Source organism: Lynx canadensis, chromosome D4 (assembly GCF_007474595.2).
Source record: "Lynx canadensis isolate LIC74 chromosome D4, mLynCan4.pri.v2, whole genome shotgun sequence".
NCBI lineage: Eukaryota > Metazoa > Chordata > Mammalia > Carnivora > Felidae > Lynx > Lynx canadensis.
Genome location: NC_044315.2, coordinates 83,375,001 through 83,391,052, shown reverse-complemented (window position 1 = coordinate 83,391,052; position 16,052 = coordinate 83,375,001). Strand labels below are relative to the sequence as shown.

General features: G+C 43.7%; 1 protein-coding gene across 1 annotated transcript in view; it reads left to right on the top strand.

The window, feature by feature from the left end:
- The window catches only part of PSMB7 (proteasome 20S subunit beta 7), a 59,304-nt gene that overhangs the window by 15,505 nt on the left and 27,747 nt on the right, over positions 1-16,052 (top strand). Inside the window, exon 6 of the mRNA XM_030294112.2 lies at positions 14,379-14,437. Coding sequence (XP_030149972.1) covers positions 14,379-14,437 — 59 coding nt within the window. The remainder of the gene's footprint in view (positions 1-14,378; positions 14,438-16,052) is intronic.

The window sequence follows — 16,052 nt, the reverse complement described above, 5'->3', positions numbered from 1 at the left end:
CACAGTTGAAAAATTTGCATGCAACTTTTGTTTTTAATGTTTGTTGATTGCGTGAGAGAGAGAAGGAGTGAGAGAATCCCAAGCAGGCTCCACGCCATCAGTGTGGAGCCCGACACAGGACTTGAACTCGTGAACTGTGGGATCGTGACCTCAGCTTAACTGATTGAGCCACTGAGGTGCCCCTGAAAAATTTGTGTGTAACTTTTGACTCCCTCAACACTTAAGTACATAGTAGCCTATTGGTGACTGGGTAGCCTTGCTGATAACGTAAACAGTCCAGTAACACGTATTTTGTATGTATTATGTACTGTGTTCTTTTGATAGAGTAAGCTGGAGAAAATGTTATTAAGAAAATCTTAAAGAAGAGAAAATACATTTGAAGTGCTGCCCTGTATCAGAAAAAAATGCACGTCTAAGTGGACCCATGTGGTTCAAACCTGTTGTTATTGGGGGTGAGCTATAAACCAAACGTCAAACTACAGACACAATAGAAGGCCTTCCTGAACGAGATGTCCCACGCAGCATTAGCATCCACTGTGGAACTGAGGCTTTTCCTAAGTGTAGCTTAAGTGAGAAAATGAATATTTCATGGAAATTCCCATGTTTGAGTTAAGTTACGAGTTTTTTATTACGAGAAATAACAAAACTTTGTAATTAATCTTCTTTTTTTTTTTTTCCCCTGAATGATTTGACAGTAAGAGCTGGAAGCTACAAATTACCCGTAAGACAAGGGTGTCTAAATTTTGTCTACCCATGGGCTTGCATTGGCCACTAGCCAGGTGCCTGAAGGCTACTCTTAATTTACATGGAATAGAAGACACCTGTCTTGTCTTGTGCATCTTTAACATGTTGGCACAGCTTAGTGAGCACGGAGTCCAGGAGCTCCTCTCTGAGGTCTTGCTTTCCTCAGGATTTACTTGGGAGAAGAATGTATCCAATTCCTTGTGGTGTGGCCCTTGGACAGCTTCTGTCCTAAAACCTCTTGTGGACGTGATGTTGACCGTAATGACAGCAACGTTCAGTCAGCAGCTTACCCGTTGCATTGCCGGCAGCTGTCGTGAGATGCTTTACTGATTGAATCTTTGCGACATTGTGAAGCGGCTACGATCGTCCCTGTCTCACAGGTGCAGAAATCGAGGCTCAGAGAGGTGTGCTCACGGCAGACAGCCAGGGTGTGTGTGAACTGGGATGGGGACCCCAGCCTCTGTGACTTTTCTCCCTTGGCCGTATTATTGCTGTGAATGGTGTGTGGCATGTGGTCCAGACCAAATGTGATTTGGTGCATTCTCAAAGAAGAGGAGAGGGCCCCTTAGGTTTTGTTTAATTATTATTTTTTTTAAGAGAATAATTTGCAAGAGACTGCAGGTGATTGATTAGTGTGATTGTTGAAAGCCAGGCAGGATTCTTTGATTTTTCTTTATTAAGAAAGGGAAAAGGGTTTGGGTTGTATATTATTTTATAGACAAAATGGGGGCTCTTTTAATTCTCAGATTAATTAGCTTTTTCTTTTAACTTGCCAGCTTTTCTTTATTAGGCAAACTGAAGTACTGTCAGGAGAAGCTTGGGGACCATCTTTTGCTATTAGTTTGGCAGTGTTCCTTGTAACGGCATTGGCAAGGTATATAAAATTTTTATTTTTGCCCACTTATTCACATAAGAATTAATATGAATACAATTTCAAGCATGACATTCCTGGAAATGAGGCCCTTGGACAATTTAGGAATACTAACTTAAGGAATAAACATTGGTATGCACCATTAGGGAAGACTTGGGGTCACTGCCAAGGCCATCCAGGTAAAATTTGATCTCTAGGTAAACTGGTTGTAGGATTTCCTAATTACTGGAATGTACCTCTCAAGCCTCAGTTTACAGAGCCCCCTAGCAATTAAAAAGATTTGGGACAGGGTAGTAAACGTACTGGATGTCTCACCTTGTGGGCAAAAAAAAACGAGTCTTAGAATTAAGTTGGAACATCAGTAGGGAATTCAGACCTGCCATTTTCTCCGTATTTTTACACTAAAGTGCAACCTTTGTGCAGACATTTTGATATCTCTGCATGACTTGATTTTGAAAATTTTCCTGCTCTGGATCAAATTAGTGCACTGCAAGATGACAAATGTTTCTTCTTTTTTTTACTTTTTTTATTGAAAAGAATTTTTTTTTTCTTCTTAACGTTTATTTATTATTGAGAGAGCATGAGCATGGGAGGGGCAGAGAGAGGTGGAGGCACAGAATCTGAAGCAGGCTGCAGGCTCTGAGCTGTCAGCACAGAGCCCGACGCGGGGCTCGAACTCAAAAACCGTGAGATCACGACCTGAGCCGAAGTTGGACGCTCAACCGACTGAGCCACCCAGGTGCCCCTACTTTTTTAAATTTTTTAAACTTTATTTATTTTGAGAGTGAGAGAAAGTGCAAGTGAGGGAGGGGCAGAGAGATAGAATGAGAGAGAGAATCCCAAGCAAGCTCCACACTGTCAGCATGGAGCCTGATGTGGGGCCCGAACTCACAAACTGTGAGATCATGGCCTGAGTCGTAGTGGGATACTTAACCAACTGAGCCACCCAGGTGCCCCAGCAGTTGTTGCTTCTGTGTTCATTTTCAACTCTTAAATCAGGTGTGGACTGAGCATCACCGCATGTGGTTCATAGGCCTACGTAAAAGTCGTTTCGGAGGCCGTGTGGACTTCATGGCTCCAGCATTGCTGGGGAGTCTTTTCCTAATAGTGTGGGCTGAGTGACTGTAGGGGTTCCACAAACATGAGTCTCTGTCAGTTCTAGACTGATGCTCAGACCCTGCTTTCCGCAGGTCAGGGGCTCTGCAGTGGACGGCACCCCATGCTGTTGGGGGCTTTGTCAGACAGCTAGGGACTTCTCAGAGCGGCATTTCTGTAAACCACCTGAGGCATAAGCTAGAATCCTAGAGAAAGGCGGAGCCCCTGGCTCAGTCCTAGTCCTCCTTGTCCAGGGCTGCTCACCTAACCTTTCTGAACCCCAAGTCCCTCATTTCAAAAAAGAAACTGCATTTTTTTTTTTTTTTTTGACTTGGGAAGGTCCCAGGGTTATGGGGATGCTGCAGTGTCACGTTGTGTGTGAACACTCTGTAAGAAACCATGTATTTTTCTGTGCATCTGGTGCTCTTGACATTGTTTTTCGAGGTAGTGTGGGAGTCCAGTTGGGTTCAGATCTAAGTCCGACATTTACTAGCTTTTGACCATGAGCATTGATTTCATCTGTAGAATGGGGGTTAGAGGAGCTCTCCCATGGGAAACCATACATAAAACATTCTTCGTAGCCCAGTGAAGGTGTTCAGTGCACGATATCTTGATTATTTTAGTGCTAATACATTCCCTGTGTGCAGTTCTGTACACTAAGATTTCTCTGGCAGTTTTCCTTCGATTAAGTACGGTGCATTTCAGAGGATTTAAAATGTACAATGCATGGATTTTATATTTTAACATTTGTGCTGCTGTGGAATACCAGGAAACGAAACCACTGGAAACCAAAGATTCACGGAAGTGGGATCATGCATCTTGATTCCTGGTTACTGTGAAGGTGGTATATGAAGCCAATAGATGGTGCCGTTATGTAAGAAAAAGAGAAAAATGTTTACTTCTAAAATTCATCATGTTGTTGCAGGGGATGTTATCTAGCCAGCCCTCCGCAGCTCTTAATCTTTTCTAATTAAAGTGGACTTTGTTCTTGGTTCCGTGTAAAAAAATATTTAATGTCTCCTCTAGGTAAAATTGAATTAATACATAGGGTGCTATTCCACCTGTTTTTTTCCTGCTCTGACATTTTACCGTCAAAGTCTTTTCTGACTTGAGTTCAGTCCTTTGTCTACCCCCAAGTCAAAGCCCTTGCCGGCAGTACTCTTCAGAACAGTGAAATGCAGCCCTTGGAGTTTTAATTTCTTTGCTTTAAACCCTGCTGCAGAGAGAGTGAGGCTAACTAATTCATCTTTACCTGCTCTTGTTTCAGAAGTGGGCCAGAATTGGCCCTGCTACAGGAAAGGGCCTTTATTCTCTTATAACCTAGTGTTCGATGGTCTTTTACTTATGAGACAGACTAAGCGGAAAGTCATTTTATGCATCGGAACACTTTTCACTGTGGAGTTCATTAGAGCAGGGATTTGCTGTCAGCCGTATCTGTCGTGACTAGCTGTGTGACTTTGGGTAGGTTCCTTCACTTGTCTGGACTTAGTTTTTTTCAGTCTATAAAATGGAGGTAAAACCAGCTCGTCCCCAGATGGACTAAGTGAGAAAATACATGTAACCGTGCTTTGCACATTTTTCCACCCTGTAGGATTTCTTATTTGCGCACAGGCTCTGTGGACCAGATAAACCTTTCCTGGTGATTCAGGCCGGGTGTGTCTTACAAATGATTAAACTCTGTGGTCCTTGGTCCTTGAGGGTCTGAGGGACATGAAAACTTGAGAAAGGCCTGCAAAGTGGGACAACCTGTAATTTGGGAAGTTGTTTTGAAACGTGGACCAGAGTGAAGGATGCCTGTGAAAGACCTGTCCGTTCGGACTGCCTTGAGCTCCTCCAGCAGGAGGGAGGAGTGGGTGCCCCACACCCACGGTGCTGAGTGAGCTTCGGTGTCCTGAGGGGGGCCTAGTGCTGCGGGAGACGGAGTGAGAGAGGCCTGTTTTACGAGGATTTCATCCTCCGTCTTATCCCCGAAGCATAGAGTTAGGTGGCTCCTGTGTTGGAAGGAGAACCATTTCCATCCTCATACCGTGGCGTTTCTTAAAAATACATTAATGAAACTTTCACTTTTGAGGCCTGGATGCCCTGATTTTAGTCTTTTCTTTTTTTTTTTTTTTTTTAATTTTTTTTTCAACGTTTATTTATTTTTGGGACAGAGAGAGACAGAGCATGAACGGGGGAGGGGCAGAGAGAGAGGGAGACACAGCATCGGAAACAGGCTCCAGGCTCTGAGCCATCAGCCCAGAGCCCGACGCGGGGCTCGAACTCCTGGACCGCGAGATCGTGACCTGGCTGAAGTCGGACGCTTAACCGACTGCGCCACCCAGGCGCCCCGATTTTAGTCTTTTCTTAAGAATTCGTGTTTTTAGCCTGTCAGGTCAGTGAGATGTTGCAGTTGCAGTTATAAAAAAAAGTCCCTGTTTCCTTCAAGTGGCATTTTAAATTACTTACTTAGAGTAAAATTTAACTCCTTTTTGACTATATCTAGAAAAGGAACTGCATTTTTTTGGGACATTAGTTTTTGAGTGAAAATGTCATTGGATGCTTTAAAAATCTATTTCTAAGCATATTAAATGGAATAATATTTTTTTTTTTTATTCATTGGGAATAAAAGGTAGACTCTTTGACATTGAGGTACATTTGCTGATGAAAAGGAAGCATTCTTTCCCCTCACGAGGGGTTTAAATGTAATACTCAGTGCTTACTCAGGAGTGAAAAACATCAAATTAAACTGTTTATGCTGACAAAGGACAAATCTGGATTTCAGCAACCCATGCAAGATTGTCTGATTGCTTGGCCTGCCTCGCCTGGAAGCTTTTGGCCAGGACTTATAATGAAATGCACGCATACAATTAAACCCATTTCAAGTCCGTGTCTTGGGTTTTCCCGAGCGATGTGAGGTGCTCCACTGCTCTCTAGTGGCTGAATGTGGTCCCCTAGTGCCAACATTGCTTTATATTCATAAATCAGCTCTTCATACATTGGCAGTGTTGGCCTCCAGAGCAGGCACTAACACCGGGAGACTAGTCCTTGTAGACAGGAACGGAGTGAAAAATGATCCCAACCCATGGGTCTGCAGAAAGCACCGAATTCTACCCGGGACGAGTAGCCAGTTGACAAACAATGAGCAAGTGTGAGTAAGCACTCTGTCTGGGAGATCTGACACTGATGGATTAGAATGTTCTGTGTGTTACTCTCTTATCGCTGCATACATCTTACACCTTGGCAGGCCACGGTGGCAAACAGGTCCTTGGGCACTTAAAACAGACCGCTCCTTAGCAGAAGGAGCAGCATTTTTCCTGAAAAGCTCTGGTTAAATTGATTTGGGGGAAAAGCAGTAGAAATCCATTTCCGGCTGCCTGTCAGAACTTCATGACTTTGAGAAAAGAAATTTTGAAGACCTCTGTTTCCATTAAAACTGCCAACCCTGGAACTTGTTGAGGATGATTATATAAAATAGCTCCTGGAGGACGGGGACTTTGTCTTAGAGTAATTACAATAGCTAGTTTTTATTGGGCTTTTCCTGAGTGCCAGGCCTTCTGCTTTCTGTGTCCTTCAAGCTTCCCAGCCACGCAGTGAGGAAGATCCATTCTGCCGTCCTCTCCGTTGTACGTTGTACGGGGGTGGAAGCTAAGGCCGGGGCGGCGTGGCTGCCATACTTGCAGCTTTCGGGCGACAGTCGCACTGGGCTCCGAGTGATGGTGCGTCCTGGAGCAGCTTGGCCGCCTTGCGGGGCGGGGCTCTCAGCGCCTCAGTGATGTGCTGGGGCAGACGGTGAAGTGCCGGAATTGTGCCCCCTCCTGCACAGCAGTGTGCCCTCTGATCCCGCTGCCTGGCGGGCTCCTGGGATGGTTTGTTTGAAGGAAGGAGGGGAAGTCGCCCTTCTGAAACGTGGAGCCACGAGACCTGGGCTTGAATCTTGGCTCCACTTCTTATTGACTGTATTGCTTTTGCTAGTTGAGCCTGTTTCCTTGCCTATAAAGAGAGGAAATACCTACATCGCTTGAGTTCAGGGTCTGGGACCTAAAAGGCTCTCAGTAAATGCTTTCCCCTTTTCCCGTCTGGGATTTTGTGAGCATAGACCTTCTTAGAAAAAAGCAAATTCCGCCTGCTGGCTTTCAGTTCCTTCTAAGAGTTGGACTTAGAGCATTGGGTTTTAGAAAATTCTTTCAGTCTTTAATTTCTTCAGCATGTCTAAAAACATAGATTCTAGAATTGCTGAGTTTGATTTCGTGCTTTAAAGAACACTATGAAAATAACATCTCATGGCTTTTTAACAAAATTCTTCTGCCCTCAAGCTCTATCAGTTCAGGTGTTTTTGAATATACAGGACAGGTAAAAGTTATCGATAGTAAAATTTTCTTGATACCCTTCCTATTTTGTCCTGAATTCCTTCTGAAAAAGTGAAGGTCGCACTCACTGAAGTACTAATGCTGATAAGCTAAGATCAGAAATACCTTCAGAGGTTTCAGAAAATGGAGACTAATTTCATTGTTCTTTTTATTAAAAAATTTTTTTTGAATGGGCTTGTTTTAAAATAAATAGAACAGGTTCTTGAGTGGCATTGCTAAACAGTGAACGGCATCTGTTTAATCATTTAAAACATTTAACTAAAATTTCAATCCCATTTGAATTTCCAAGCAAAACTACACAAATTAACCATACCCAGATGTGTGCTAATCATTCTGCTGAAATCCGAAGAAAAAGCAATTTAGAAAGCATGCTTTTTTTGCAGTGGGGAGCTAAGAAAATATAGCTGTTTCCAGGCTTACTTGTTAATCTCGATTTCACGCGTTTGGTTTTGCTACGTAAGAGGCCACGTGGTGGAATGGAAGGAGCATCAGAACGATCCGGGTTCAGAATCCCAGATTTGCTAATCAGATTGGTTATGTGATGTGGGCAAGTTCCTCACCTCCTAGATTCTGTCTCCCCTTTTGTAAGATGGGACTGCTCTGATCTGCCGTGTCTGAAGAGCAGACAAAACCAACGGGACTGTGCTTTGAAATTTTTTAAACACTATGTGTACTGTGTTATTGTGGTCTGTTTAGTGATTTGTGTGCCACAGTGTAGACTTCTGGATAAGTGGGAGCTGGCTTGGGGCTGATCTGCTCAGAGGACTTCATGATAAAGATGCTTTTACCTTGAAGGCCGTACTGAGGAGGCCCTCCTCAGGACGGTGGTAGACACGGTGTGTATATTTGTTTGAGATGATTGATTGCTGTCGTTCCTTGGAAGTATTGACTCCTGCATGGATTGACCTTCAGGCCCCTGGACACAAATTTCAGGAATCAGCTGCATGCTGCTGCTCTTAGCGTGATGGTGGCAGCTGGCAAGATCTTGGGGTTTTTGCGTTTGCTTTTTGCTTTTTCCATCCCTGTACCATGTCACATTCTTACTTCCTCCAAGTTTATACCTTAAAAAAATTGTAAGTAATGTCTGGTCTTTTGAAGAAAAATAAGAAAAATATGAGTAAACAAAATAGTATCACTCAGATATAAGCATAATATTTCGACTTATATTTTTCTAGATTTGTGTAATATGTGTCATAGAAGCTTCTGTGTTAACATTGCTTTGGAACATGTTTTTCCCCTCTTGAATATTTTATCACGGACATCTTCTTATTGCCAAAAAAATATTGTGTTAATGACTGTATACATAATATTGTTTATTTTTTCCTATTGTCTGATTGTTTACCTCTAGTGTTTTGTTTTGTTTTTTGTTCTGCTAATCTAAACAGTGATCTTTTTATATGCATAGTTTGGGTACTTATCCATTTATTTCTTTAAAATAACTCTAGCAGTGGAATTGCTGGTGGAGATGTATAACTTTATCCTTTCTGATTGATGTTTCTAAGTTGCCTGATAAAAAAGTTCTGTTCATTTTTGCTTCTACGAGTGTGTTAGATTTGCCTGTTTCACAACACCTTTGTCAGCCCTGGGTATTATTTTTTTAATCTTTGTTAAATGTAAAAGTAAAAAAAATGATTATTTAATTTAAATTCATATTTCTTTGATTACTAGTGAACTTGAACAGTGTTTCTAAATGTACAGGCCTGTCACATTTTTTCTTTTTTTGTCAACTGCTGTGTCCTTTTTTCTGTTGGCGTATTGGTGTTCTTTATCTGTGAGCCCTTTTTATTTATTGATGCCCTACATGTTGCATATATTTTCCTGAGTTTCACAGCCTATATTTTACATTGTTTACAGAAGTTGGTCCCCCCCCCCCCCCCACGCCCCCAAACCAGTGGCCTGCTGTTAATAAGAGCAGATACTTCATTTTAAAAGATTGGCTGGAGGTGTGGCCCCTTGGCATTTTTGCCTGGGACCCCCTTCTCCTGGAGGTTAGCAGTGTGGATGGCCCCCACTGTCATCTTGAAGCGGGTTAGGCCCCGACAGTCAGAGATGGGGAGCAGACCTGCTTTCCGGGACCCCACAGGGCATCTGTGGTGGGAGGAATTCTTTTAATGGCCACCAAATGGGAGCAGCCGGGGTGCAGTGGTGCCCACCTGGTGGCTGCAGTGGATCAGGGAGCGCAGGGCAGTTCCTGGCCCCCTCAGGCGGAAGAGGGCTGCGTTCTGTATCCTTCCCCCATCCCTGTCTCCACAGCTTGGCTGCTGGGTGGTTTGGGAGTCCCAAGGGGTTGAGCAGGGAGGAGGTGGGAGGTGAACTAGGGACATATGGTGGGTGCAGGAGGTGAGTCAGTGGATAGGGAGCCACCACTATGTCTTGCACCATTCTCTTTTCTTTTTCTTTCTTTCTTTCTTTTATTATTTATTATTTATTTATTTGGAGAGAGAGAGAGGGGGAGAGAGAGAATCCCACGCAGACTCCTGCTTGTCCGCACAGAGCCCGAAGCGGGGCTCGATCTTACGACCGCAAGATCATGACTTCAGTCGCTGTCAAGAGTCGGACGCTTAACCAACTGAGCCACCCAGGTGCCCCGCACCATCGTCTTTCTAAAAGCTGGTCACTGATCGCACCTCGTTTTCTGTTTTTTGTTTTTTTTTTTTTAATTTTTTTTTTTTTAACGTTTATTTATTTTTGAGACAGAGAGACAGAGCATGAACGGGGGAGGGTCAGAGAGAAGGAGACACAGAATCTGAAACAGGCTCCAGGCTCTGAGCTGTCAGCACAGAGCCCGACGCGGGGCTCGAACTCACGGACCGCGAGATCATGACCTGAGCCGAAGTCGGCCGCCTAACCGACTGAGCCACCCAGGCGCCCCTCGTTTTTCTGTTTTAAAGAGCTTCGTTCTGGAAGCAACACTGGCTACTCAGCAACTGTGGGTGGGCTGCAAAAGGCAGCCTTGGTGGAGGTTGCTAAGGAGCAGCTACATGGAGACTACGAATGAGACAGGCTGTCTAGTAAAATGCAGGAGCCCACGGAAGGCATTTTACCCCTGTGGTATCACAGAGGTTTGGACCAGACCAGGACAGATAATATGACATGGTTTTGTGGGTGTAAAGCCTTTTTTTCCTTTTGAACACTGAACTTGCTTCACATCTGAGTTTGTCTTATATTCACCCCAGTATGGTAAATTAGGCAATAAATGTCTTTTCCACTTTATCAAGGCATTTATTGCTATCATCACTCCTTCAGGGCCAGCTCAGAGTTTTCCCCAGCTCCTTCATTTGGACAGGTGTCCTCAAATCAGCCTGGCTTAATTCAGCAGATTCTATTTAGTGCTTGCTGTGTGCCTGAGACTGCTAGGGATGGGGGTGCAGATACGAACCCTCGTGGTGGGGGTTGGTCAGGGAAAGCTTGTGGGAAGAAGCAGTCTCTCGGCTGGGGTTTGAAAGGTGACTAGGAATCCTGTAGACCGTCAAGGGGGCAAAGGGCATAGCATGTGCCAAGGTGGGATTGGCTTGAAGTGGTATAATTTAGGAAATTACTATCAGTTTTATGTTGGTGGGATGTCAAGTGTATGTGTCAGGGCTGAGGAGGGGGTCGAGGGAGACAGAGACCCGATCGTAGAAGGTCATGCACGTCTGCTCTGGCCAGTTGTGGTAGGAGAGGGTGACTGCCTCAGGTCACGCCTGAGACAGAGTCCTGCCGTGTGTTTATTCTGTAATGCCAGACAAGAAGCTTCACCGCTTTAGTGGGGTGACTGAATGGCATGACGTGATGCGTAGCCCATGGCGGGTGCTCAGTGTGCCCTGGTTTCTTCCTCCTTGGCTGCCTTCTCCTCCCTGCTGTTAGATAAGCTCTTTGAGGTCAGGCCTCACACCTCTTGCTCCTTGAACCCATCCTGCATTTGTGGAAAGCATCCTCCCTCTGACCTGTGTTTCCTTCACCTGACATGCCTGCTGTCTGAAGCAGAGGCCCTCGTCTCCTGGCCTTTCTGTTCATGCATTCCTGAACGGGAAGCCAGGTACTTCTGACTAATTGTCTAAGGTGACCTTGGTTTTGGAATAGAAAACCCGTGTAAATGCTCCTTAGAAGATCGTTTGCCTTGGTTTTGGATTTGGAAGTGCCACGTTTGGGTAGGTTGATGCTGAAATAATGGAATGTATCAGGGCGTTACTGTGGCTTAAAAATGGGATATAATATTTAAACGTTTTGTCGGTCCGTGGCTGCTATTCTAGTGTGGCATTAGGTGATTTACTGTATATGGTTTTAAGCGGCATGGAAGCAAGATCTAGGAAACCTGAGTGAAATTATTGAAGAATACTGGTCTCCTGGAGTTTAGCATCTGTTTTTTCTTTTGAATGGCCAGCTTCCGTTCCTTCCCCCAGTTGCATTGCCTTGAAATTATGTGAGGATTTGCATCTTGTTCTCTGGCCACTTTGGGCAATTGCAGTCATTTTTGAAATTCTGACTTCAGTTTTCTAAATAGCCGACACACGTTCAGGGTTTCCTAGAAACCTGTTGACAGAAAGTCCACGGCTCTCCGTCTCCGAGCGCTTCCACGGATTTCTGAAAAGGGGGCGCCAGAGTCCTCCTTTCCTAAAAAGCTGGGAGCAGGAGCCAATTTGCAAGTGATGTAGAAATTGTTTTTAATGTTGAATTTCCCTTTCTTCTCAAGTTTATTTGGAGTCTGCTTATCTTTGATCTCCGGAGCAGCAGAATCAGGCAGTTTAGCAAGCTTCTGCCTTCCAGAAGACTTCTCCATACCATGCCTGTGCTCTGTAGGTTGGAGTGTGTGTGTTGGGGGCGTGGTGTGAAAGGGGAAGTGGAAATACAGCGGGATAAATACCCCCGTGTCCTTTCTACATTGACCTCACCTGCAGCTTCCAGCTCTTGAAAAAAAAGTCATCCTCTCTGATAATGTGAGAAGCATCCCCACACTGAAGAGACTCTTATTTGGGCAACAGTTTAGACATAGTACATAATTTCTGCTTATAGAAATTTTGCCTGCAGCATTGTTCCCTAACAGGAAAAATAATATTTTTGATAAGGGAAGAATTACTACATTGAGAGGAAAGTACTTTTCATTCTTTAAAATATTAGATGAAGCTAAACAGAAGGAAATATATGTGCCCAGGAAAAATTAGAGTAAAATTAACCTGTTTATTATGGTGAACTGCCAAAGAAAGGGTGACCTGAGAGAAAAAGAACAGGGCTGGTAATTTTTAAGGAAAAATGTCTTTTAAGGTAAGCTTCAGCTTAGTTTTCTCTTATACAGTAATTGATTACAGTTTTCCACAAAGTTGTTAGCTTTTAGGTTCCCTGCCCTTCCCTGTCTTTTCCTAACGTTTATTTCAGGCCTCTGGTACATTTACCCGTAGCTCTTCAGAGGGAGATGCTTGAGCCAGATTGGATTAGGCAAGGCTGCTCTTGGGCACATTTGGTGTCTAGAAATGTTTTCTTCCGAGATTTTCTTATTTGCAGTTTTCTTGTTTCTTCATGAGAGCTGGCCTCTGTTTTCCGCACAGAACCAGCTTGTCTTTTTACTGAAGTCCAAGACTGGCTCTCACCTGGGCCTTAAAACTGGAGTTACTTTTTCTTCTTGATCCCTGAATCTCAGAGTAGACGAGTGACTCACAGAACGTTGGTGGACTTTGACTCTATTTTCAGGTTTTCAAGGACATGTTTATTAACGAAATTCAGAGGCTTGGCTTTGGTGAATTTGCTCTTGCTTATCTGCTGGTTTTATTTGGATGCACTGGTTTTATAGCTGTTTAATTTCTCTCCTTTCCAAAGGGCTTTTAATATCTCTTTAGATCCCCCCCCCTTTTTTTTAAGGAGAAAAAAAATGGTAAGAGGGGAGAATGGGGTTGCCTTTTGCTCCCAAGCCTAAATGAATAGTCATTGCTTGTAATACCGGTCTACACTTGACGCTTCCTACTGCTTTAGATGTGATGTATCCGGTGCTGGGAAGGTAATGATCCTCAACCACAGCAATATTCCATAACAGGAGTATCTGTCATATTCATCGGGATTACCATGTTCGTTGATTTGTGTCTGTAAATCTGCTGTTTCTACCCTTTAAATTTGATCTATAATTGGACCTCCTTAAATGGTTCAGATAAGGTAGTCTGTATTTTCTCAATGCAGCGTGGCTGTCAGCTTCTCCTTTTTCATTATACATTCAGCAGACTTGATAAAATCAGCAGGACACCTCATTTGAAACTGTTTAATCGCTGCCTTTTTCCTTTGCTAAAACCATTGAGGTGGTCAAGCGATGTACACAAATCATTTTAAATAGAAAATATGGTTTTCTCTGTGACCCAGCTAAATAGATAGTGTTATGCAAAACAAGTTAAAAAGTAATAAATGCCAAAAAAATCTTCTAATTGGAGTAAAAAATTGTGGGCAACTCTATCCTCTCTCCAAAAGTACAGTATCCTGAAATATTGCCAGGACTCTGTAAAGACAAGATGATGGTTTTCTAAAGATTCTCTGGTTTCTGAACAAAGCAAGTTTAAATTTTCAAATAGTGCTGAGCTGCCTTTTACATTCATTCAAAGGGGGCCCACGCTTATTTGTAATGCCTTTATATCCTACTTTTGTAGGGAGAATTTGCTGTCTGTTAATATCTATGCAGCATAACCTTTCAGCCATTTGCTATTGTGATAATAAATTTTTGTTTCTTTGTCTGTCATTTTGTCTACTCAGCTGTTACTCTTCAAAGTGCGAACTAAAAATAATAGCTCCAAATAAATGCCACATAATAAAGTGTTTTACAGTTGAAGCCGGAATAACCTGGTGGCTGCGGCTCGCAGGCCTATTACCATTGCCGGTGCTGTGGTTTCTTCCCCGTGTGTCAAGGTGACTCTACCAGGGCCAGCTCATTAAAACAATCTATTCTTTCTAACTGGCCTGGTATTTAGCGCTGTACCCAGCAGCCTGCCAAGGCACAGTTGTGGAGCACAGGTCTCAACAGCGTAGGATGTATGAAATTATGTGCCATTCACTTTTTTGAAAAAATACAAATTCCCCATAACCTCATTTTCATGCTTCAGCGTTTTATTGTGAATAATTTACAATTACTCCTGTCAGTGGTGGATGTTGGGCCAGTTGCGGGTTTACCCGAGATAGTGGTAAGTGTGACTTCAGGCTTTTGAAGAGCATTGTTTACCTGGTTTATGTGGCCCTGTAGGATTAATATTTACACCGCGCTTGAGTGGGACGCTGGGCGTATTTTGCCATTTTTGCTGCCCCAAAGTAAACTCGACGTGGAGAAGCTGGGAGTTGGTAAATACACTAAAAATGCATCTTTTTTCTTTCAGGTTCTGGTTCCTTGGCAGCAATGGCTGTGTTTGAAGATAAGTTTAGGCCAGATATGGAGGTATGTCGGTCCCTGCAGTTTTCTTCTCTTTCACGTGTTTTTCCAGTTGTATGTTGGACATTTACAGATCGATTGCCAATTCCTCCAGAGCTCCTATAGCACTGCTGTTAGCTGGAACGCTCTTCGGCGCAGATAAGCATATTTGCTGAGAAGACAGGTTGGTTGCGAGAGCCTCGTTTTGGAGTGGCCCTGCCGTGCCCTCCCTCAGGCTTGGGGAGCCAGCACCCCTCAGCTATTTGCTCTGGCCTCTGGGCTGTCCGGGAGTCTTCTTGGCTGTAGATGCTGCTGCACCGTGGAATGTTTTTGTGTGCACTCAGCTTTCTGTGTCACGGTATCTTAAAATGACAAGTTTTTTTGTTTGTTTGTTTGTTTGTCTTCTCACCGAGAACAGAGAAACCGTGTATATCTTTGCATGTCACACAGACCTGGTCTGAAAATGGAGGCCGCTTAAAAAGTCCCTATAGATGGTTCTGCATCTGGCAGAAGATGGGGACAAGATCGCGTGTGTAGTGGACCATGCTCAGAGGGTGATCAGGCTCTGGTGTCTCTAATATATTTTTAGGAGGTTCCGTATTATATTTTCTTTGGTGGTGGGGGAGGGTGGTACCTTCTGAATGGCATTCCACCTGTCTGCCTTAGTGATAGATGTACCCACCATTAAGCAACTTCCCTGTCTCCCAGACCTCCAAGAACAAACCCACAGGTCTTCCATTGTCCCTTTCGAAGGAGTGTTCCGTATGCTTGTGTGCATGGGAACGCATTATTCCTCCACTGTGCTTTGTCCCTGCCGCTCAGCCAGCTTGTGGGCACAGAGGTCCTGAAGGCAGCCTTCACTACCTGCTCTTGGTCTGTTGATAGTTGTTAATTTTGTGACAGGGAGTAGCAACTTGTTTTCGACAATTTAGTAGGCTCTTTATACCCTCTTCTTTAATAGGTAGGCATCTGCCGTTTCTGCCTTCGCAATATTGTTTTCTTTAGATACCAGAAGATGTCTCTGGGAGTTGCTTTTTGACAATGCTTTATGCCTAATCATCTTCGGAGAAGATTGCATGTTAGAACTTTTTGATTTTTCCACCAGCTCATTGTCATCAGAGCACCAGCTGTCATCGGAACCCTGAAGCTCTCTCTCTGCCCTTTAGGTTTGGGCCAAGTGCCCTGAGAGCCAGAGGATGTAGGGTTATGGATGCTGCCCAAGCAGGACAGGGGTCTCCTGCCAGAAGCTTTGTTGCCCTTGGTACGTGACGTTAGCACACACAAGTGACTTCGTCACAGATCGCTAGATTTCTCCCCTTTGTTGGACATCTGCTGGAATTGAAACATAATGACTAAAGATAGGATTTAGCTAGGTGTTTCGTAGTAAAGATAACAGAGTCTTGCTCCAATTAAGGATAGTAAGCAGGTCTAAGTATCAACTATAAATGAGATTAGGATTCTGTTCTCATTTCTCAATGTGAAAATTTATTCCCAGATCAGCATTATTTTCTGTTTGGGGTTCTTAAGTACTGAGAAAAAATAAGATGTACTAGGTCACTTAAAAAGAAAAAGAAAAAAAGGTCTCCCAGTCTCCAGACTAAAGGAGAGGACTTCCTGAGGCTTCACAAATCTATTAGAACTA